A 23,512-nucleotide genomic window follows, 5' to 3' on the forward strand; every position below is an offset into this window, starting at 1 on the left:
AAGGTGCAGAAAATTGCACTGAAGTTGACAGCTTTTTAATGTACAGTCTCTATTTCACTGAATTACTGCATGTTGGCATTTTGAAAGTACAAGATGACCTATTTATTAGCTGTGAATCAAACAGAAATTACATGCTAGAAAATAAAAAAGTTGTATGTTTCTTCCAGCTGGTAAGGTGCTTATCCTGCAGAAATAATATATACATAAAACCAATAAACAAAGGATCATCAGTCACAAAACACTAAATTTAATGTGGTAGGAGCCATATTCATCGTGTAATATTGCAATCACATATGCTTGTTTCCATACTTGTGATGTAATGTTAAAAATGTATCTATGTCATAATACTTTAAATTTCACTATCCTTACTCTGCTTTGGCTCCCTCTCCTTTTGATGGGGCCAATAGTGGCTTGGAGAATGGGCTTCAGTGTGACATTCACCTTGGAGCAACACAAAGTGGGGCCTGGAGATCAAGCTTTCGATATTCCTGGGTGTCCTCTCCAGGCAAAGAAGTCTCCTTCCCCTTGTGTGGATCAAGGACAAGGATGTCCACAGTCCGAGGCTGCCAGGCTGTCCCTTGAAGATGCAGTCCCACATGCTGTACATGCTCTCCCCTCTTGGCTCTCAAAGGTCTTAGCCAAGCTTAAGAGGTGCAAGCAACACGTGAGAAAAAATTGCCATGCCCAGCAGCAGTGGGTGATTTTGTACAGAGGATTATACAATCTGCAGCACTTATCTTGCCACATCACTGCCACTTCGAAATCCAGCCAGCCTGGAAAACCCAGCCACAAGTTGTGCATATCAAAATTCCAGCAGCATATGGGACAGGCAGGTGCACACCCCCCTTTGCTGATTGCTTTTAAGCTAACTACTTCAGAAGGAAATGAAGAGCACAAAAAATAGTACCAAATTCCTGCAGGCTCAGCTGGAAGCCGTTAGCAGAGGCATGTAGTGAACTCTGCAACTGCATCTTTGGCTCTGCCACTTTGCCCTTCTGCAGGTGCCAACACAATATGATTCGTGAAACCTTAAATTCATATCAGCCTTGTAATCAAACTACCTCATAGATATATATACTACCTGGATCCATGCATATATTAATTATACTGATAGGGCTGAAAATTATAGGAATATAATATCTACTTCCTCCAAATAGCTGGACAAAGAATATTTTAAAATATGCATTAAGTCAAGTACCTCTGAAATACAAGCAGGGTTGATATTTCAGCATTGTACATTTTCATTTATTCAGGGTTAACCTATAGGATCTTCTAGAAAAAAAATCAATACATTAAAAACATTCAGTTGACCACTTGACGGTACTTCAGTCCCTCCGTATTGAATCCTGAATGGTAAAACTTAACACAACTCTTTTTTGCTTGACTTATCTTCCAGCTCCTGCATATATACAAGCTACACGCCGTAATGCAAGACTCATCCATTCGTCTTAGTAATTTATCTCATTTCCTTTGGAATGGTGTCCCTCAGTGGCTCAGAGAAAGTGGAGCGGTTGTTTTAATAGATTTGAGTTTTATCTGCCTCTCTATTTGCAGCAGGGCATAATAATAATAAATTATGATACTAATAAGTAGGTTGTGCAGAATGGACTACAGTGGTACCACTTCCCTCCCCCTCCAAAAAAGTAATTTATGGGTACATTCTTGTGACTTTAGGGGTGTAATAAATTATCAGGGTTCATTTTTCCATCCAATTTGAGGCAGTGCAGCTGTGTTTTGCAAGCAATAAACTCTTGTGTTGTATTTCTTAACTAAGCACTGAAAAACACAGTGTGATTTTTTTCCCTCCCTTCCCAATTATTGTTGCAACGCCTGGTAGCTTCTCTATAGTTAAGGGTTCGCCAGTGCTTCTATTACAAGCCTCAATTTTCAAGGGCCTCTAACTTTGCTCTTTTAAATCATAGAGGACTAGAACTCGGTGTACGTCTCTGTCATTCTGTGTCTTTTTAACTATGAGAAAACAATTTTTTAAGGACTCCAAAACTCCCAAATTGAAGCCACATATGGAAGTCAGATCTGTGGATGAAAGCATCTAGTAACGCTTGGATACCTCTTAAGCTCCTGGAAAAGCCCATGAGTGCCTCTATCTTGGCCATATCTTGGGGCACTATTTGATTCTTAATCTATTTCATTTTTGCTCAGGGGGCAAGAAGGATAGTGCCAAATTTCTGTTGTTTTGCAGCTGAAAGGTTTGGGGCTCAGGTAAGACTCCACCGTTTGCAGAAGCTCCCTCAAAGTGATGCTCTGTGCAGCAAGGACCTAGCAGTTCAGCGTGTTAAACACACAGAAGGTGTCAAGGAAGCACCAGCTTGTGATTTCTGGGACTAGGCAGCTGTATCTATCAGAATCCCATCATAGTGGATGTTCAAGGAGAGTTTAATGTGGACCTGGCTTCCAATCCCAATCCCTTCCTGTCTGCATTCACCCTGATACAAGCAAGGGTCAGACAGGAGGGAAAAAAGGGGGAAGGAGGTACGATATCAACACTAAAATTGCACCGTTTCTGTCAACCGCGGAGACCTGTGCAGAGAGGTACCGTACCTGGTTAGCTCTGCCAGTCTTGGTGCATTCCTTCCCCTCTGCCAAATTTCACTGAATTTTAGAAAAGCCACTTATTTTTTCCACAAGAATTTTGCACAGATACAAATAGGGATCGTTCATTTTGCATAGGCACCGCTCTGCAGGAGAGGACCCAGCACCCTGTAGCACAAGCCAGAACATTGCCCTGGCTTTTGAGGGGGCTCCAAGAGGAGCATCATGCCGGGAAGGGAGCAGCCCGTGTCCCCTTTGTGCCCCTGCTGTCACATCAGGCCTCTGCAGCCCCACTAGGCTAATGCTCCTGCTCACCCAGCCTCCTACGCGATCAGCAATTAAGCTGTGAAGTCAGCCCCTTAATATTATGTTAACACAGTTCAGTATATTAAATGTAAAACAAGTCATAATTTTTAAAGGTACCTCGGCTTACTGAGTTTAAATGAAGGCAGCAGTAGGACTATCACAGCCATATGCAAATCACCTGCATTTTAAAGCTAACAATAGATTTGCTTTATTGTTTTGGCATTTAACGAGTGGGAAAATAATAAATTAAGCCACATGGGGAATCCCTGGTGCTTTTACAAACTGAAGCAGTGCCCATTTGGAGAGAGAACATTCCCTATTTTTCTCCCTAGCTGAATTCTCTTATCCCAACCCCTTATTAAAGCTTATAGGGTAAAATTCTCCTATTCTTCCGTTGTTCCTTGGTCCACATTCTGCTCTTGCTGCCTTCCTATAGCTGCCTCTTGGAGAGCTCTCTGCAGACAGAGAACAGAATAGGAAGAGAGACTAGTGAGGCCATAGGGAGCTAGAACAGGGTTGTAGTTTGAGGATGGCTGTAGGAGCTATTAGATCACAGACAGCTCTTTTCTACCTATTGTAATAGGTAACATAGTTGGTAGCTACCAATATGAGATCTATGTAAAGGGCCAGTTAGAATAGGGTTTGGTCAGCAACAAAAAGTGTCCATGAAAGTAATAATATCCATAAAAAATATCAGTGAAAATAGAGCATCTCTATCTGCCTATTGAGCCCTGGCGCCAGGGACCATCCATGGGAAGTATCAGCTAGACATGTCCCCAAATCTGCTTTCCCCTAGAAAGAAAGGGAAATCAGCAACACCAAAGGATGCTGTAGAAATTAAAAACAAAGGCAAAACAGCCAGCCTAAAGGTAATGTGACACTAGTAGCATTAAATAGCAACATAAAAATGCCAGGGAGAGTGAGAATTTAAACAAGATAGGGAACAGAAGTGTGGAGATAATACCTGGAATGGAAACCTGCAAAGCTCAGCTGAGTTCTGAACACACCTAGGGATAATTTACCAGCTCCCACCTTGTGGCTCTGGGCAATTTTTACAAAAGCCCCTGCAGTCTTAGCACACGTGTCTGCTTTCCACTACGTCTCCTGTTCCTCCTATTCAATATATTTTGTCTGTTGTCTTCAACATCTGCTCTTATGTACTCGCCACATGGGAAAAATGTGGAGAGGAGGTTTGTGGAGCACTCTGAATACATAAAGTGCTGTATAAGTGCTAAGGATTATGGCTATTTTCATAATAAGTCTTCACCATTACCTGGGTTTGAAGTCAGGGGTGGCTGAACCAGACAAGCAGAACACTCTCAAAAGCCCAATTAGCTTCATAGCTCCAAAGCCCTCACAAACATTAATGCACCCATCAATGTAAAACTAAGATAAGCATTAGTCTGTGCTCCTGGCCCAAATCAGCACGTAACCAGTCTGATATTAAGACTTATATCTGCACGCTAGAGCATTTATCCTCATTGCCCAGAGGAAACCAAACCACAAAGTGCCTCCACTGGCAGTCCAGGTCTTACAGCCCTAGGGACTGTCTTTGGAAAACCTGATCCCAACCAGCATATCCCAGGCTGGGATCCAGGAGAAACTGGGCTCAGACCTCCAAGTGATGTGTTTTATTAATCTGCTACAAAATCCAGATGGTGTTCAAAACACAAAGTCTAAACATGACATGGAAATACAGATGGAAAAGCTAAACACTAAAATAAGTGTTTGATTGTGTCATAGATGTGCAGATACACAGCAGCAAGCTGGCTTTAGAGAGAGATTTTCAGATGACTTGAATGTCTCCCAAAAAGGATTAAAATACAGATTCCCCCTATTATTTTTCAATGATACAAGCACAGCACAGAACAACTCGCTAGTGCCACAAACTAGTTTTTCATTTCTGTTTTTGTTTCATGCTTCAATATCTTCTTCCAGCTGCTCATGTCTCCTTTTCCTTCTCCTCACTTTGATCTATTAGTTTTCCCCAGAAATGGGGTTTATAAATCATTGTAATGCAGCCCTGGGAAAGACGGTGCTTAGTGCAGGGAGAAATACATTGCAGCTAACAGCCACGGCAGGGAGGAAAACTCTCACCTCGTAGCGGGGCTTTGGCGACAGGTTACTGATGGCGCTAGGTTATTTTATGTCTGCATTCGTGCCATCAGGGGCAAGGCCGCAGGGAGCGCTGCCTGGACCCCCTTTGCAATATTTCAAGCTTTCTCCTGCAGGCAAAAACAAACGCTCCGGGGCTCGCAAGGGAAGGGGGAAGGAAAAATTGCCCACAGAAGGGGAGGGAAGGCAGGACAGGCGGGGATGGATCGCTTAGTTCCCGCTTTTGCGAGATTGCATCTTTTTAAAAAGCGACGCTTGTCTCTAGCGCATCTTGGAAAGATGCAAATTTTATGCAAGGCTAATCTGTTCATAGAAGCCACAGGATCCAGCTTTCCTATGGCATTTCAACCACTTTTTAACCAAAGCTTTCATATTTCCAGCTTTTACTTTGCTGCCGAAGGCCCGTGGTCACTGCCGACCTCCGGCATAGCAGCAGCACGAGGCCAGGATGCACAGGGACAGCCTCACCACCAAACCTGGGCTTCTGCTCAATGATCCCCCTCCAGCTGCATCCCAGTTTGGCTCTCTTGAGAGCAGACACAGCTGCACTGTCCAAAAATGTCTTTTGGCCTCTGCATTTGAACCCTAAGTGTTGAGCTCCGTTCTCTAGGAAGGCTGTTAGAAGGAAAGCAACATAAAACACAAAGCTAGGAGGCCTGCAAAGCCGGACATGCTGAGCAAGCCCTAAGCAGCCCTTGCAGGACAAGTTGGTGGAGGGGCCACAGCAGCATTTGGGCAAGTGTCCCACCAGCAAGAGCAGATCCCCCAGCCTCCCTCCCACGAACCAACATGAGCTCTGAATGCAGAAACCCCAACACAAGCTCTAGCAGATTAGACCCGGCTCTGTCAGCAATTGTTTAAGAACTAAGCACTTGCCATAGGGTCTGGGTTAGAGAGAGGAAGCTATTTCCAGCCCTGTTTAATTAGGGAAGAAATTCCTGTAGCCACCTGAAAGCAGCAGTCTCCCCCTCAGACCCTTTCAAGCACTTGCTGTGTTTTTAGGATCACCAGCTCCTAATAAGACCACCCCAGGCAGGCACACCATCTTTTAGGTTGGAAAGCACACAAAAGAGACACCATGCTGGAATCACACCTATATCTTTAACGAAGCATTACCCCCTCCTCACCCCCTTCCCCATAATTGCCTTGTTATTGTCATTGGTGCCATTGCTCATTGGCTCGGCCCTAGAGAGGCCCGAGGGAGCAGTTCTGCCTTAGCTAAACCAATATCTCCTGCAATAACCCCCTGCCGTTTCCCCTTTGCTAGCCCGTCTTGAATAAATCCTCCATCTGTTTGCTGAATGATCATAAAGGTATGATTGAAGTTTCAGATTTATGGTTTCTTCCACACTGAGGAGCAACTCCAGTTATGCCAGCACCTGTTTTCTGACTGCTTTGGACAGGATCTACATAGAGGGAGATTTGTAAGGGCAGAAGTAGCAGTGCAAAGAAGAGAGCACAGCATTTCCCATGGATGCAATGCACACATACTAGCACATCTTGGGGTTTAATTCACACACGCTTCCTTCATCCACGAGCCTCACCACAATTCACAAACACCCAGCAAGGCAGGCAGGACACACAGGGTTTTACCTACCAGCAAATCTGCCTTTAGCAACCAAACAAGGGCCCCACAAGACTTGGTTGCCTATTAAAGGAGTATCTTAGCTAGAGATTGAACACAATTTGTTGGAAACTACCTTAAAGTGGTTGTAGGAGGGTTGTATCCTGAAGCAGTCCTTAGTGTTGGCTTCCTTCCCTAAATACCTCAAGTTCCCTCCAGATTGTCTTAATGCAATACTGTAGGTACCAGGGTTAGGCTTTGAGGAGCCAAGAGAAACCTCCTTGCTCCCACAGGAGTGGAGAAGGTCCCAGCTGCTCCCTCTGACCAAATTCCCAGTATCCAAAAGGGCATCACACTTTGCAAAGAAACCACCACCCAAGCATTGCATCTTCCCTTGGAGGCAACAGGCCTGAGGAGCAGAACAGGAGACTGGTGCATGTGCTGTGAACTCCCAGCCAGGGGCTGTTGTCATCTGCCTCCCTGCTGCCTTGGCCAGGGTGTCCAACCCTTCCTTGGGCCCTCAGCCCTGTTCCCACATCAGTGGGACACGTTAGAAAAAAATTAAATTAAATAAATCTACAGTTTCACCTGCAGCACTGCTGACCTAGGAAAGCCTCCCAAATGCATCCACAACATTGGGGCCACAGCAGGTTTGCTCTTTTCCAATTCACACCCGTTTATGCTCATTCACTTCTCAACAGAAACCTATAAAACTCTTGCAGCATGATGCAGTCCTAAATTAAATGCATTTTAACACCCCTATATAACAAGGGAATGTTTGCTCTTTTAAATTAATGCATGGAACTGAGAAGGGAACCTTTCCTGGAAAATTTATTTCACTTTCTTTGGAGCCAGAAAACCTCATCCCTTTCCACCTTTTCCAAGAGCAAAGATTGCGTGTTATAATGAGGATTTTGTAGTAACGAGAGCATTGTGTGTTAGACGAGCTACGAAGTGAACAACAGAAAAGAAAAGACGACTTCTGTGAACAGCAGTGTTAGTGATGTATGGTAATACTTTTCCTTAGTGCATTACAAAAGAAAAAAGCAAGATAAAAATATCTTCCATTTTCTCCCTAATTTGTAGTTTTCTGGTGTTAGCAAGGCTTATAAGACACATGCTCCCAATTAGCTGCTCCTCTTAATTTAAATGCTTCATAAATTATCTCCTGCGCTTGTGGATTATCACTTCATAATGCGAGTTAGCATTTAAATAAATAGCTGCGATGTAGGAAATTAGAGAGGTTTACAGTCTGAGGCAGCAGCATAATGAAGGAAAATACCACAGCAGCTGAACAGGGGTTGGGAGAGAGATGATGAGACAGATTTTTTTCCTTTACCTTTTAGCAGCCGAATTTGGACTGCAGCAGGGAAAATATGGGTCAGAACTCCAGCAGAGCAGGCTCCTTTTGTAACAGCTGAGCATGAAGGGAACATAGAGAATTCTTAAGCACATAAAACATCTGATTTAGCAAATATGATGCAATTATGAAGAGACCTTTCAGAGCCAACTTGTGCCTGCCTCAAGAGTAGCCCCTTTAAAAGCAATTGGGCTACTCTTGTGCATCACCTGAGTGCTATTTGACCCCTCATGTTTTAGCTCTTCAAAAGATATAAGAGTAAGAAGCAATAGAATGGAGCAGATATGAGATTTTAGTGAAACCATTTGATGGGGGAAAGCAGGGAGGGAGTCAGGTGTAGGATTAAAGAGAATTTTGTGTAAAAAAAAAAAGTCAGAGATAACGAGCATTAATTTGTAACCCAAATACCTCTTGCCATGTTTTCAACATCATTAATAAGACCAGCCCAAAGGCAATGATAGCTCTTTTAAAAATAGGCAGCAACATCCCAGTGCTACTTCAACCCAGTTTCACAATTATTGTCATAAATGTAGAAAATTAGGAAGGCAAAGCAGGACAAGAAAAAAACCTGATGACAACTCCTTGGGGGACTGAGGCTCTCATCAGCATTTGCTGGTCTTGTCTTTGGTGTCACTGCTTTTTTTCCTCCGCAAGAGAAATTTCTGGCAAGTTCCTGACAGTGGCCAATCTCACTCGACTCCCATTGACTCGTCTGGGAGCTGAAGACATGCGGGTGCTCGTGGGCACAGGACCATCCGTGCCCATGTCGCGGCCCCAGGTTGAGCACTGCAGCTCTCAGGGACATTCAGCTATTACAGCTCCCCACTCACTTGCACAGAAAAGTCCCAAAATGTCAAAATCTTGGATTTTTTTTTACCTCAAAAACACACAAAAATCATAGAAGTCTTGACAGCCTTGACCAAAGTCCAGCCTTAGGCAGGAGTAAAGTGATTAGGTACATGATTTCCCAGAGAAATAGTCTGACACATTAGGATTTCACAGTAACCGGCTCTAAGTGTAATGGGCAAGGTGTGATTTTGCTCACTAGATTTTTGCAGTTAATTTTTAGTATGTTGAATACATTTTGCTGTAGGACAGAGCAAATGATTTGGGCAGATTCTTGCTGTAGCACAAGACCCTCTGTGCTTAATAGGAGCTCTGTCTGGCTGACAGCACAATTTGGGCCTTCCCTGTAGTTAATATACTTTAAGAGCGGTGGTCAAATTGTCTCATCATTTACATCCATACAACCTGCTAATCCCGGGAGAACTGGGGAGCTGAAGCTCAAGACAACCTGTAACTGACTCAATTTTCTGTTTGCTTAGCAGGTTTCAGCTAATTTTAACTGCAAGCTTCCCAGAAATGCTCCTGGTTAGAGGCCCAGCTCTTCCTCAGTCAATAGGACTGAACACAGGCTGAAGCTCAGCTGTATGGAGATTCCCATCTGGACTTCTCAGGATGCTTTGGTGGAGCCTATAGGTGTTGAGAGCAAAAAAGGAACTCATGTCATTCCAACCACCATCTGAAATGGTAGAAGAGCTCTTCCTCCCATGCACTTTCCAGTCAGTGCAACAAGGCTGTGTGGGCCAAACTGCCCCCGCTCACAGCTCTGCAATGATGTTGCCCTATTTGTGACATTTGCGTCCCCACTGCCATCACCTTGCGTCTTCAGCAGCGGCCAGTGGGTTGCCACAAGCACCACTGGTTTCTTCCAAGCTTAGAGCCTGATTAGCCTGTTGTGCTGGGTAGGAGCGCACAGGATCCAGCTGGTTAAAGGCTCTTCATGTTTAGGAAAAATGCAGTAAATGCTGAAGACACTGAAGGGAGGAGATATGACTGGAAACCCAGGCACCGAATCCCTTCAGAAGTGTCGCCACTTTTTACAAAATCATCTTTTATTCTAAGAGGGCATTTTAAATAATAAAACTGGAAGCTCTTGCATATATCTTTCCAACTGATCTACTAATCATATTTCTTCAAATTTTATATCCCTGACCCTTGTAAAGGGATTGCAAGGAAGGCGTTTTTTAAGCTGCATTTTAATAAGTCAATATGAAAGCTCAAAATTATTTAAAGCTTCTTAAATAGGATTATATTTGATTTCTTATGGGAATAGTGGGGGATAGTCTAGTAAAGACATTCTGTCCTGCTGAGGTTTTATTACATTAAAGAAACAGCATCCTTTAACAGCAGAAACTTTTATCTATTCTCTAATGAAAATAGAGATTATTCTGTACATGAGGTGGCTGAAGTTGATAAGTTCCTATATCAGCAATTGGAGATTAAAGTTTCTCCTTGAGTGAGAACCAAGAGATTCCTAAGGCAGAGGACTCACATTGAAGAGGTTGTCTGTCCGTCTGCAGTATTGAATAGTCTGTTCGAGAAGGTACTACCACCATATTGACTTTAGGCAAGTTCTACTGTGAAGTGACAGGGAGGTCTCAAGGCAAGCAGCAGACCTGCATATAGGGATTGAATTTGGTCCTAACAATCCAAGTTCTAGAAAAGAGAAGGTTATGATAGAATAGGAGGGAAGCAAATTTTCACATGCTATCCCATCTCTGTGTCTTTTGGGGCAGGTTCTCACAGTCAGCAAACGGCCCAAACCGCCCACAGCTAAACACCCCCATAGAAGCCAACAGAATCTGAGGAAAAGCATTCTTGAGCAGAACAAGACTTCAAGGTTTGCTCTATAGCAAATACCTCCAAGGCTCTGGTTCCTTGGAAAATAACAGCCTAACTACACCCTTTCCTATCCACTCCCAGGAGACTGCAGTTCTCTATGGGGCATCAAAAATAAGGATGGTAAAAACTCCTGCTCCAATATCCCGCCCACATTCTTTCCAGAGCCCCCAAAACCTAGTGCCATCCTGGAGACAGAATTATTCCGTCAATTTTCCCATCCAGTTCTAGCTAGAAAGTCAGGAGTAGATTTAATATAGGAGATAGTTTTCAGTATTTCCCTCTCAATTGCATTCAAAACCCATAGTGAGCCTCAGTCTTCAGGGCTGTACCTGGGCTGCTCACTCAAGGCTTTGAGACAGTCAGCAAGATAAGCAAAAATAGGACAACTGGGCAAGGGGATGAAGATCTCAAAGCTGAAGAAATTCATATTGACAGAGACACTGCTGAAGAGCTCAGGTCCAGCAGGTGCCCCACAGACCCCAAAACTAGAGGGTGCCACACAGCCAGAGAAGCAGATGTGGGATCTGATTCCCTAGCAAAGACTTTTTTTCTCCCCTCCAAGACCATTTTCCAACGTCAGAAAGTAGTAGTCTTGTTACAGAGAAAGCCGGTTTTGACATTTGTGATACTGTTCTGCTGAAGTTGCCCAACTGAGTGTTATATTCTATCTCAAAAACAGTGATGCGTACTTGGATTTCTAAAACTGCAGCACAAAGGAATTTTTCAAGGGAAACCTAAAAGGGGAATATGCTCATAAAGACAAATTAAAATATGGTGTACGCAAATACTTTCATAACTGCCTGGCCCTTTAAAACCAAAACACTAGAGTTCATTTGCATTTAGATCTCTTTGGCTCCCTCTTTTCATCTAAAGACAAATCCTCACAAAGGCTGCTTAATTAGACCAAATTAGATTTCCACCTAGTGGCTTGTCATTCATTAGAAAACGCTGTTCTTTTTTTCTATTTTGGTAATTATAGGCTGGTCTCGCCGTGTTCACTTCAGACTCCAGGTCTGACTAGCATCCATGATTTTGTGCAGATGAGAGGAAAATTATTCAGTCGCATCAAGTCTGTCCATTTTACAAGTTGGATAAAGACCATCACTGGAGTCTTTTATGTAATAGGGTATATTCTCTTAAGTCTTTAATGGTTGATTGTAATAGCATATCTCCCCGCAATTTTCAGGACTAAACACAAAGTACCAGCAGTTCCCACACGACACTTCTGTAGCTGAGAGTGGGTGCCTTTCCTTGGGTACAGGCTCCCATTTCAGGGACCTTTGGTTATGGATCCGGCAGCGTTGTCCCCAGCTCAGGACCTGCCATGCTGGGTGCTGCACCCAAGTAATGCAAGGGGCATTGCAAGAGACATGGGAAGAGGCCACTGGTGATGGAGGAGGCAAAAGCAAAACCAGGGGCTTCCAGTTCCACCTGCAGTCCAGGTGCCATGGTGGTGTCTTACAGGGCAGGGGAAACATCTCTCCCACTGCCATCATACGTCTCAAAACATGTTTTTTAGAGGAGAAAGACTTTCAGATTCGAACCTGCAGCTTGAGACTACCCACCCCACCTAGAAAAGGCAGTCAGATTAACTCAGGCTGTACATGGAGTCATATTCTGGGTTAGTAGTCATCTAATCTGGAATATTTGTAGTGATGGGAGTTAGATTACTGCAAGATTCCTGAGCTTTACCCTTCCTGAGGACCTTTACCCAAGTACCAGCCTCATCTCCAGGCTGATCAAAATCCTTTCCCTCCCATGGTTGGCCATAGTCCATTGGGAATATCTCACACCAGCCAACAGGCTCACAGACACTGCAGGTCTGGAATGTCCTTTCCCAAGGGTTGGCCACCCCAGCAGATAGTTTCACACCAGCATGGGAGACTGTGACCTGGTCCCCCAGGCTGAACAGAGTGCCAAGCAGCAGTTCGTTTCTTCACCAGTCTAAGCTCCATCCCCTTTGCTCTCCTGCATGAGCACATTCATCCTGCCTCAGTTTCCCTAGCTCTTACAGCAGGATTATTGCTCCGTGACATATTCTGTAGTTTAATAATTCAGGGCCATATCTTGTGGCCCTTCATGAAGCAAAATTTCTTTGACTTTGACCTTTCATGTTTATGAAGATAACTTCCAAGATAAGTGCCAACCTGTTATTAATAATCTTCTTGGAAGTGGAATTGGAAGCACTTGACTGTGCACAGCCAAGCAGCCAGCACTTACAAATCTGGATTTTCACCTGTGTTTTATAACAATATTCTTGTTTTCCCAGGCATTTTCATGAGAGGACAAATAAGTTTTCCCTCCTTCCACCTTTAAAAAAATCTGATCAAATTTGCCTTTTTCAAAACACTGAACATTCCCTTTCCCATCTACCTAAACCTGATGTTGAGTTACTGTCCCCCAGAGGCTTTCAGTAGCTCAGTTCTGATGTATCCCTGCACTTTGTAGCTCACTGCCTTCTTAGAGTGTAATCAAACATCAAGCTAAGTAGCAAATAAATCTCCCGATCTCATAAGCTGCACAGCAAGATCATGTAAATGCAAATGAAGGGCTTGATTTCAAGCTGTCGCGGGGGGAAGGAGGGAAAATGCTGGGCCCTGTCACCGCCATCACTTCACTCGGCAAGCGCAGTAAATCTGCAATAATAATAGTAATGGCAGCGTGACGGGAGGCTTTACTGTACAAGGGGGTGTAATGAAAAGTCGAGCAGAAGGTAGGGAAGGAAGCAGGGCCTGGTGGAGCGGAGGCGGCTGCCACGAGGTCCGAGACACAGGGTGGCCCCGGCCGAGCGGCCTCATGAATTTCCCCAGCATCTCCCCCATGGACAAGCCGCCTCCAACATCGGGATTAAGGCGGCAGGACGGCCTCTCTCCCCCTGCACGCCAGCAGGTCTCTCTTCTGCTCTCAGGCTTAGTCCTTTCTGGAAAATTAATGCAAGGAGCAAAGAGGCCTAAAATCCCCAGGAAAGGAAGGGCGGCTTGCAACCAAATCTGGAAACCTTCAGTTTTTGCACCTCGTGACACCTTTCGCTCACACCCATCTCTTGCAAAGGAGCCTTTTTCCGAGACCTCTTCCTCCTTTGCAGTTGTTCCAGTGCTGTTGGAGGGCTCCCCTCCAGGGCTACAAGCAGAGAACTTGTTACACCCAACTTCATCCTTCAGCCAGCTGGGCCGCCCACACCAATAAAACACCCATTGCTGTGGCTGGTCTGAGCATGGCACCATCCGAGCAGGGGACAGGCAAACTCAGGTCACAAGTGAGAACTACCCTGCTGGAGGGTGCCTTAAATGTCCTTAAAGGCCCCGAGAGCAAACAAAGCCTCAGGCTCTCACTCCCAGCCCTGGTCCCTGCAGGAAGCACTGGGAACACTTCAGGAAAGCCGCTCGAGGTGGCATTTCCGAGCGGGCTCTACAAACAATATTTAAGAGGCTGATTTTCCCCGCTGAGGTCGTAAAGGGAGAAAATTTGCAGAAGGTACCCAGAGAAAATTAGGACCGCCTGGGATGCAGAGAGAGACGGTTTTAATTAGAGCCAAGAGGTGGGAAATAAGGCAGAGAAATGACATCTTAATGAGGTTTAATGAAGTTGTCTGCTGATAGGCACAGCTGTCAGACCAATCTGTATTCCAGCCAAGCGGCTCCGTGACAGCCTAAACCTGAACACAGACGATGGAGCCGGCAAAGGGAAAAGGACCCTGGGCATCAAGCCGGGCTCCATCTCTTCCCACATCCACAGGACCTCCGATACCTGCAGACAAACCCTAAGCCAGCCCGCGAGCGCCTCGCTAAGCTGCCAATGGGAAAAACCTCAGTCTCCGAGTGCGCTCAGCAAGATTTCTTCCCAATCTTGCCTCCCAATCCTTTGATTTGCAGGTAGGAAGATCTTGGCAAACAACCAGAATCCTCCGAGTCCACTGGTTCTCTGCAGCATCACGGCTGTTCACCACGTTCAACATATTGGACCAATTTTTTTTTCCTTTTAATTAATTATCCAGCACCTCTAGCTTTATTTATTCAGTGCAAAATGACTGTAAAATGCTACCAGATCACAAAAAGGGAACAGCAGGAGCTCATTTTGCAACAGAGTAAATATCCAACTGCATTTACTTAAGGTGCACAGCAAAGAGGAACCATTAAGTCTCTTCATTTCCTCCCTTCTACCCACTGGAAAGGGCTTTGCCACGGGTTTCTTGCAAACCTCTCCCCTCCTCAGGGCTTCTTTGCAGGCAGCTATGCCATTTCCCCTGCACATCGGCAGCACGTAGCCTAAAAATAGCTGTCGTGCTGGCGCCTGGGAACACAGCGGGAATAGACCAGCCACAAGAGCTAGTTCATCATTCCTGGCAAGAGTTTACGCATTTTGAGCGAGCCCCCTCGCACCCACACAGGGTGTTTGCACCAGCAGCGAGCAGGACCGGTGCATCTTCAGCCGCAGTTTCTTTGCTCACACCTTGCAGAAAGAGCATTTGACCCAGCACAGCAGGAATTAGCACTTCCCCATCCAGAAGAGGTTAACACAAACATAATGATGGTCATGTCAATATCTGTATTCAATACTTCCTCAGGGAACAGCAATGAACTAGGATTTCAGTGTTTCCCTTCTCCCAAAAGGGCCGATGCCAACAGCTACAAAGGAAACCCTTCCCCAACACCTTTCCAATGGAAAATAACCTGTCCCAAAGCACCCACTCCCATACCTTGTGTCAGGGCTCAGGTTGGCCTGTCACCTTGTCCTCCCTGGCCTCCCCCAGCAGGACCTCTGCAGACTACAAGGCTCCTACCCCTGCCCTCCACCAAGGAGGTTTCCAAACGTGCACGTCCCATGGGACAGCACCATGGGGATCCGAGAGCAGAGACAAAGGGGTGAGGGAAGATCATCTAATCCCACGGATATCATCTGCCTGGGAAAACCACGAGCTGGGAAGGACTCATTTTCAAATGAAGTAAAAATGCAGATACTCATCAACTCAAGCACTGTGCAGTGCTGGAAAGCCTGCTCTGCTCCCCTTTTCTCATGTCCATTCCCAACATTTGATGATTCCTGGGCAGGGATGGGGATGTGGCAGCATTTGGGGAACTTAATGGCAGTTTTCCAGGAGGATGCACGACTTGGAAAATGGAGCAACTTGAAGGGAAGTTAGGATGGCTGCAGAAAGCCTCCCCTTTCAGGCCCTGTAGGCAAAGGCAACATTAGCTAAACAAAGTTTAGGTCCCTATACCATAAGTATAAGTCAGCACCCCCACTTCCAGCAAGGCCAGGTCACTTAATACAAGCACATTGTGTGGTTCAAGCTCTGATTATGTCCAAGAAGTGGGGCTCAAAGCTGCTCCAAGCAGAGCCAAAGCCATTGGTGGTCCTGAGCACCACACAGCAACCTCCCCTGTGCCTCTCTTGCCCCTTTGCTCCAAATATTAGTCCCAGTTCTGGGTTTGACACAATTTCCTAACCCCAGAAAGCCCTTGGGAACCAGGGTGCCATTAGCAATCGCAGAATGGTTAAGGTTGGAAGGGACCTCTAGAGATCATCTAGTCCAACCCCCCTGCTCAAATCCTGCTCAATCCAGGCATCAATGGCAACAGCAGGAGCAGCCAACACTTCTGCTGCAAGTCTCGCTTTGCAAGGGTGAGCTCCCCGTGCAAGGTCTCCAGCTCCCCGCTAACCTCGGTCTTCTTCGGCAGGCAGAGCTGGGGAGGCCCCGTCGATGCGGCTATGCCCTGCCAGGCCATGATTTTTCATACGGGCTGTACATCCACGGGACAGATGGAGGAGTCCCTGAAGGTATGACACCACCACAAAAATACAGGCATGCAGCAGAGTCTAATGCTTAGGGGAGCCTCTTCTCTTAGTTCTCAATAAGTCAGAGGGGAAGAACTCCACATCATTCACCAACATAAATGTCACACAAATTGCTTGATGACTAGTGACATTTCCCGGGAGCCTTATGGGCTTGCACAGAACCCAAAGCAGAGAAGGGATGACACGTGGCCACTTCCCAAACAATCAGAGCTCTTGCTCCGTGTTCTCAGGTAATACTCTGCTGGGAGTCAGGCCTGTTGGCCAAGCCAGGCTAGAGGCTGAGTAAACATCTAGTTCGGATGGGATGTACAAAAGGCACAGGAGATGGTGACACTCCACAACAGAGCCCTGGCAGAAGCCCCAAACACCCGGTATGCAGGTTCATCACAACCACCTTCCCAAAGCATTCGCCAAGATGCTTCATCTTTCCCTCTCGTGTCTCCTTCCACCTCCAGCAATCGGCCACTGGCACGCCATGAAGCCCAGGCCTGCTCTACGACGGAAGATGCCCCGGGACTACATTACCATGAACTGTGGCGCTCTCAGAGCCGGTTATGCCACAGCCCAGGAATTTAACTTGTTCTACAAAGCCAAGGACATTCGGCAAAAAGCAGATGAGGAGAGTCGCTTCAAGAGAGGGCCTCCCAAAGTACCTGCAGACATGACATATGGCATCATATCACGGTAAGGGGAAAAGCTCTTGATCTCTGCATCTCCCTCACCTCCCACTCAGCAGGGTCCCCAAAAGAGAAGCACCCTGAGCCTGGGAACACTGCAAATGCATCACAGCAGCATTTCCAGATCATACCCAGATGTCAAATAATCAGCTACTTAACTCCTGCCTGCCACAGCACAGCCCCATTTGACTGCTGGTGCTAAGGACTTGTAACTCCTTAAACACAACCAATGCCAATCCTATAATTTAAAGCCGTATGATGAGTTGTGAGCTAGACTTTCTGCTTCCCAGGGTTATTTATGCCAAGAAAAGTGATGCTAAGGCAGAACAGCATTTCCACCTGGTCATACAGTTTGCAGTACTCTGATGCAATTAAGGATCAGTTCAGGTTCTTCATCCCATTGTCTCTCACTAGTCAATTTGTAACCCCACACTGGGTTTCTATTTACAATTTTATAAAGCATTGGGTGCATGAGCTGTGCCCGAGTCCCTATGCAACAGAGTCTGCAAGCAAAAACATCAGCACCTTGCTCCAACATGTCCCTTCCACTGCCCGCCCGGCAGGAATCCAATACAAACAAGTGCTAAAAGTCTTGGAAAGAGGCTTCAGAGCTGCCTTTCTGCTGCTGCATAGCAGGGTCTTCATGCTATGTGCAGGCCTGGGCTAGACATTACGTTTCATTTTAAGAGCTGGATAATAATCACTACCAGAAAAATAACAGCTACAAATTCTAGAGAAAGGACATGATGAACGACACCGTGTATTTTACATGATAGTAAATGGGCTTTGCATATGCAAATTGAATGGATTTTAAAATGGTATTTAATGACAATTTTCGTAGCAGACATTAACATTAATTGCATCAAAATGAAAATGCAGCATTAGCTTGCTGTTAGCTGCAAATGTCCCAGCTATAAAGCTTTATCTTTATCAGTACCAGCCCTCACTGATGTGACAGGGCTGCTCTACAAATTGCAGGCAAAAGGGCTTTTATGTTGCAAAAGTATCCCCCAACGTAGACCAAAATCAACATCAATTTTGCTTTATTTCTTCATAAACGGAGGTTAAATGGCTGCCTGTAGGAAGTCTAGACACATTTCAAAAGTTTTGAGGAAAATCTGCAGACCTCACAGCAGGAGTAGTGAGAAAGAGCTTTTAATTTTAAGTTATTTGTTGTACAACTTGTCCACTCTTTAATAGCTACCTTTTATGCAGACTGATTGTATTTATCCCTTTACTTTAAAAGTACGTTATAGACAAAATCAAATTAGTAGGGTTACCGAGGAGTTGTTACAGCCATTTGGGTAAAAGCAGGGAATTTAACTCACTTTTCACAACTGGCAAGTTAAATACCAGCATGGGTAGGGGCTGCCCAGACCCAATCTGACTCCTTTTGCAGAAAGGTCGGTGGCACTGGCCAGAACAGCCCTGGTCTGCCCTTGGTGCTAGAACACAGTGTGGCAGCCCTGTTTCACCAGCTTTCTAGCACATGGATGGGCACAGCTGCCCTCAAATTGAATCTGTTGCATCTGCTGAGGCTGTCAAACCCTCCCAGACAAGAAATACAAACAGATCCAATATTCCCAGAGGCTAGTGCAAGCACAGAAAGATTCTTGAACCTCAGGGTCACCATTCAAGTAACAGAGCAGGCTGTTAAACAACCCTACTTAACTGTTTATGGATTTAAGTTGCTTCTGCTTGCAGATCCTAAGCCCTGCACAACTCTTACTCATGCTGCTGGAAGGGAAGGTGCTCTTGATTAAAATACAAGACAGGTTGGGGCAGAAGAGACAAGAACAGCAGCATAGCATCCCTTTCCATGACTCGAGACACTCACTTGCCTTTAGAAACATTGACTTTAATAGACATTTCAGTGAAGTTTACTAGCAGGAATGTTTCTGAAGTCTTGCAGTGATCAAGAGATAGTGCAGAGCACCAAAAGGTGCCAACATTTCTCCAGCCACTGGGCTACACCACTAAAGGCTCCTCTCTCTCAGCTAAAGCCACCAAGGTCAGGACTTCTCCCCAGGCTCCCAAGCACAAGCTATACTTGGATCATCCCAAAGAGAAGCAAAAAGATAGTGCTGGGGTTGCTATTAGTGCCTTATTAATCATGCCCTAGCCCTGCTGCTCCTTCTAGCACAGCAGATCGCTCGTGCCTCTGCTTCCACAGCATTCCCAGCGGCTGCAAGGAGCAATTCAAAGCCGCATCAGACACTGGAGTGAGCCTGAAGCTTTGGAGCCCTTTTCCTTTCACAGGATATTTACCTTCAAAGGTCACCCATGCCCCTCTATCTATTCCCCATGGGCATCTTCCAGGGGAGAGAGGCTGCTCTGCTTTCTTATTTTGCTGATTCCCCCCATTCCCACCCTCCCTCTTCTCCGAGAAATGTTTGCTGCAATCATGTGGCCAGCTTTGTTGTGAGAGTCATAAAAAGAACATTTTTCATCTCTCCTTTTTCCTGCTCGCGCTCCCTCTCTCTCTCAGTATCAGACAGAGATTTATTCCCTCCCTGATGCCTGTGGCATTCGGAGCTGGGAGGGGTCAGCGGAGGCGCTGATGGGACGATAATAGATAACACGGTGGTTCCCCAGGGTCTTGTCCAGCTCCACAGCCTATCCATCAGCAGGCAGCGCTCGTGCCAAGGTCAGCGGTAACGAGGATGCGCTGGGGTCCCGGCTGCCCCCAGGAGGCATCCTCCGGTCAGGCTCCTCCAATTCGTGCTCCGGCATCTGATCTCCAAGAGCTGCCTTGTGCAAGCCACAACTCGCAAAGGGGAGAACATCCACACACGCAAACGCTGGAGAAGAGGCGCTTTGTGGCACCCGCAGCCCTCAGCCCTGGCAAAAAACAGCTCTGCAGATTTGCTTTCAAGGAAGATCAGTCCTTAGCAACCCCTCCTACAGGAGCTAAGCCCATCTGGGTAAGCGCTTTCTGCACAACATGTCACATGCTGCAAGGTATTGCAGATTAAGGTTACTGCTGTCCTGGATCTCAGTGCATGTCCCTTCCCAGGTCCTTTCATTTTAAAAATCCCACAGTGCATTCAACCTCCTCCTCTTCTGCTTCACCATCTTGTTCTACAAAAGGGAAGATTCCACACAGTGAGTGGGCAGATTTTTTTTTTTTTTGATGCTCAAAATCTAAAGTGGCAGGTGTTCTGCAAACACCTATTGATACCAAAGAAGATACTGAAGAACTGGGTACTCAGGTGTGACTGGAAGTCTCAATAGATGTCCAGGTTCATAATTAGCCTCCTAATCACCCTTTCTGCAGGTGAAGGTTTCTGCATGCTGAAAGTAGCAGGTACTAAATGGTAATTTGGGGAATTTAAATATACAGGTGATATCTACATCCATAACACAGATTACATTGATTTGCACAAGGCCTCACAGTGAGTTTGAAGCAAAAACAAACAAAAATCTCACCCAGGCACAACCAGCAGTGCAAGCACAAGTGTTTTTCCCAAGCAGCTAATGGCAGATATCATGGCAATGTAGAGCACTTCCTTGAACACAGATTCCTCACCACAACTTTTAGAGCAAAGCTCCTGTTTTCCTCTCATTTACTAAAGCAAGTTTTCTAATTGCTCCTTCTGAATCCTACAATGTGTTCATGGACAAAAGGCGCTGCACAGACCTGCTGTTTGTTCCCACCCAACACTTCTAGCTCCTCTAAACCCTGCATGGCCATAACCTCCCTCGGACTCATTGCCATCCTCTTGGCAGTCGGCCTGTAGGTTGGGCTGACCTTGGGCATGCTGGCAGGATTTCCCTGGCACTCTGTCATCCATGCAGTTCCTGCCGGGTCCCCCCACCGTGTACCTTCACTTTAGCCATCCCTTACCTAAATTTCATATCCTACTTTAACTTCATCACCTTCTACCAATCCACCTCTCCTTCTCAAAAAGTGATCTTAATATTTTGGCAGTTGCTTCATTGCATCACCATGGCAAACTCACCCTTCTAAGTACTGAACACCTCCATCTCCCCACTTCAAACTTGTACAACTGACCAAAGGGATCAGTTATCCAGTACCTCCCTCTTGTCTTCATATGATCTGAAATTGTCCTGAAGCTCTGTCAACATCTGAAGCATTAAAGACCACTGAGATAACTGGTATATTAGCTATTTCTGCAGCTCCTGGCTTTACCAAGTCACTGCTTCCTTCATATCTTTCACCTTGCCTGACTGAATGGAGAGCTCAATACTCACACTCCTGCTCTCCAAGTGGCTTTTCCATCCAAAGGGCCCACAACATGTGCAAATAGCCAGAACAAAGCTTAGAAAGCTACCTAAAGGCTGTCTTGACATTTCCAGCTTCTTTTGCACCCATGAAAGTGCCCTAGCAGCTTTATTTGAGACACTTGCAGAACATTTAGGATCATTAGTATATGTCCCTGGGTAAAAAAAATAAAAATAATTATAAAATGACTGCAGAAGTCAAAAAACAATACTAAATATCAGAGTGTTCCTGGAAAGACTCCTCACTTCATGTAATTTTGAGTGCACTGGGAAGAATATTAGTTCTGGGTAAGCATAGATATTTACTACAGTTGTAAGTTTTTCTGACTGTTTCTTGCTGTGAGATTAAGAGGAAGTAAACTGCCAAAACATGGTTTGGCAGGAGGTTCAAATCCTGCACACCAGCCTCAAGGACAGCCCCAGAGCTGGGAACAGGAATGTGCTGAAATTCCTTGTTTTATTTAGATCCCTTATTACCATTTGTATAACACTGAGCAGAAAGAAAAAGGAAATTTTTCAAGTTTTTCCCCCTCACACAAACACACTATCACTATTTTACATGGACTTTACCTCTGGTGAACAGAACTGGATGAAAATCACTACCATTGACCACAAATCACCTCTCACCAGCAGTGATTTCATCACCACCTCCCCCACAAACATCTGCTTTTTCGGTCGGTCTGATAAAAACCAGGATCAGAAGAGAACAGCCCCAGAAGCCTTTCTGTGAAAGCAAAGCTTTGCAGCCCTCATTGACATCTTTTCAAGCAGAGTAATATTCCCACCCAGACAGAGAGAAAGCAGCATGAACTTGAGGTCAGGGCAAAGAGCAGCCTGCCCTTTGATTGGGTTTGCTGCACATTTTCTTTTCCATGCAATGAGCAGAGCACTCTCCCATCAGGATTTTTTGCATTTAGCACAGGAGCTGCTCAGGCTCAGCCCTGGAGTGAGATCCCCAGGCTGGAATGGCTCTGCCCCATATTCACAGCCTTCCTGAGTCTGACTGTTAGAGGGGGGTTTCCCAATCAGTAATGTGTTGAACATAAGTCTAAATAATCCACAAAGTCAGCTAAATATCTTCTCAAACTATCAAAATATCAATGCTAAAGCACAAGTTACAGTTTGTGAAGCTGGTTCTTTAATGGACAAGAACTGGCCAACTGGCTTCAGTACATGTGTTTCCATGTGTCCATTTAGGACTGTTGCAGGCATACACCTTACACTTGGCTTGGGAGGGAATAGTAAAGCAAACTGGTGCTCTTGTAGCCATGTGTACTCCTAAGCACAGCTATGAGCATCAGATAAATCTTTTAAAGTGTGCATTTACAATGGATTTTATTCTTTTTACTGTTCTATACATACGAGCCCTTTGAGCAAAATAACGGATCCTATGGCACTTAGAAGTCACTGCCTCATTGGCTGCCCACAGCAAAATAATTTATATTGTTATTTCCTCATCCAAATTACAAGGCTTGTATAGAAGCTTCAGAAATTCAGGGTAATCAGGGCTTCAACAGCACAGACCCTGCAGTTGCCAAAGAGGCAAAGAACTCACTTTTTCAATTGGGAGCTTTTCCAGCACAAGGACTGCAAAAAAAAAAATTGGTCCCAGAGTGTTTCCCACCAATTTTTCTCTTGTTATTTTCCTCAGTGGTTAATGGAAAGTGAGGACAAGTGGAAATCATTTAAAAATGATCTTTCAGGCCTCTCCATGGGTTTATTGCCACAGCCTATTTAGAGTACCATAAAGCTGTAAGGGGCCTATAACTTTCCTGTGTAGCCCACAAGCTTCTTAGGAAGATGAAGAGCCTTTGCATTTGTGCCCTGCTCATTTCCCCACCTCTCCCTAGGACACACGTGCATGCAGGGGCTCCCATGACTGCTAATTGAATTCACTCCAGCCAAAGCATTAACAAATTGCAAGTGACCTTTTATACAGATTTCAAAGTCAAGAATTCACCACTACCTCTACATCCCTCCCCTGCCCTTCACTCTTAGGCAAAACCCACAAACAATTAAAAGAAACAAAGAGCCCAGCGGCTCTTTCCTAATTAGCTGCAGGAGGCAACGTGAGGGCAGCTAAGTGCTTCAATTACCTCGGCCCTCCTCACTGCCCTTGTTAGAGCAGACAGGTCCACTAGCCAAAAGGGAACAATTAAGGACAAGCAGAGCCAGGCACTTTGCAGGGGGATGCGGGGACCGTGCGCAGGCTCT

General features: G+C 45.5%; 1 protein-coding gene across 1 annotated transcript in view; it reads left to right on the plus strand.

Annotated features, from left to right (window-relative positions):
- Positions 1-23,512, plus strand: part of CFAP77 (cilia and flagella associated protein 77) — a 52,347-nt gene that overhangs the window by 13,731 nt on the left and 15,104 nt on the right. Inside the window, exons 2-3 of the mRNA XM_088525437.1 lie at positions 16,259-16,358; positions 16,832-17,060. Of these exons, the coding sequence (XP_088381563.1) occupies positions 16,259-16,358; positions 16,832-17,060 (329 nt within the window). The remainder of the gene's footprint in view (positions 1-16,258; positions 16,359-16,831; positions 17,061-23,512) is intronic.

The sequence above is a fragment of the Tinamus guttatus genome, unplaced genomic scaffold (genome assembly GCF_059628265.1).
Source record: "Tinamus guttatus ecotype Peru unplaced genomic scaffold, ASM5962826v1 Tinamus_guttatus_pri_ptg000226l, whole genome shotgun sequence".
Taxonomy (NCBI): Eukaryota; Metazoa; Chordata; class Aves; order Tinamiformes; family Tinamidae; genus Tinamus; species Tinamus guttatus.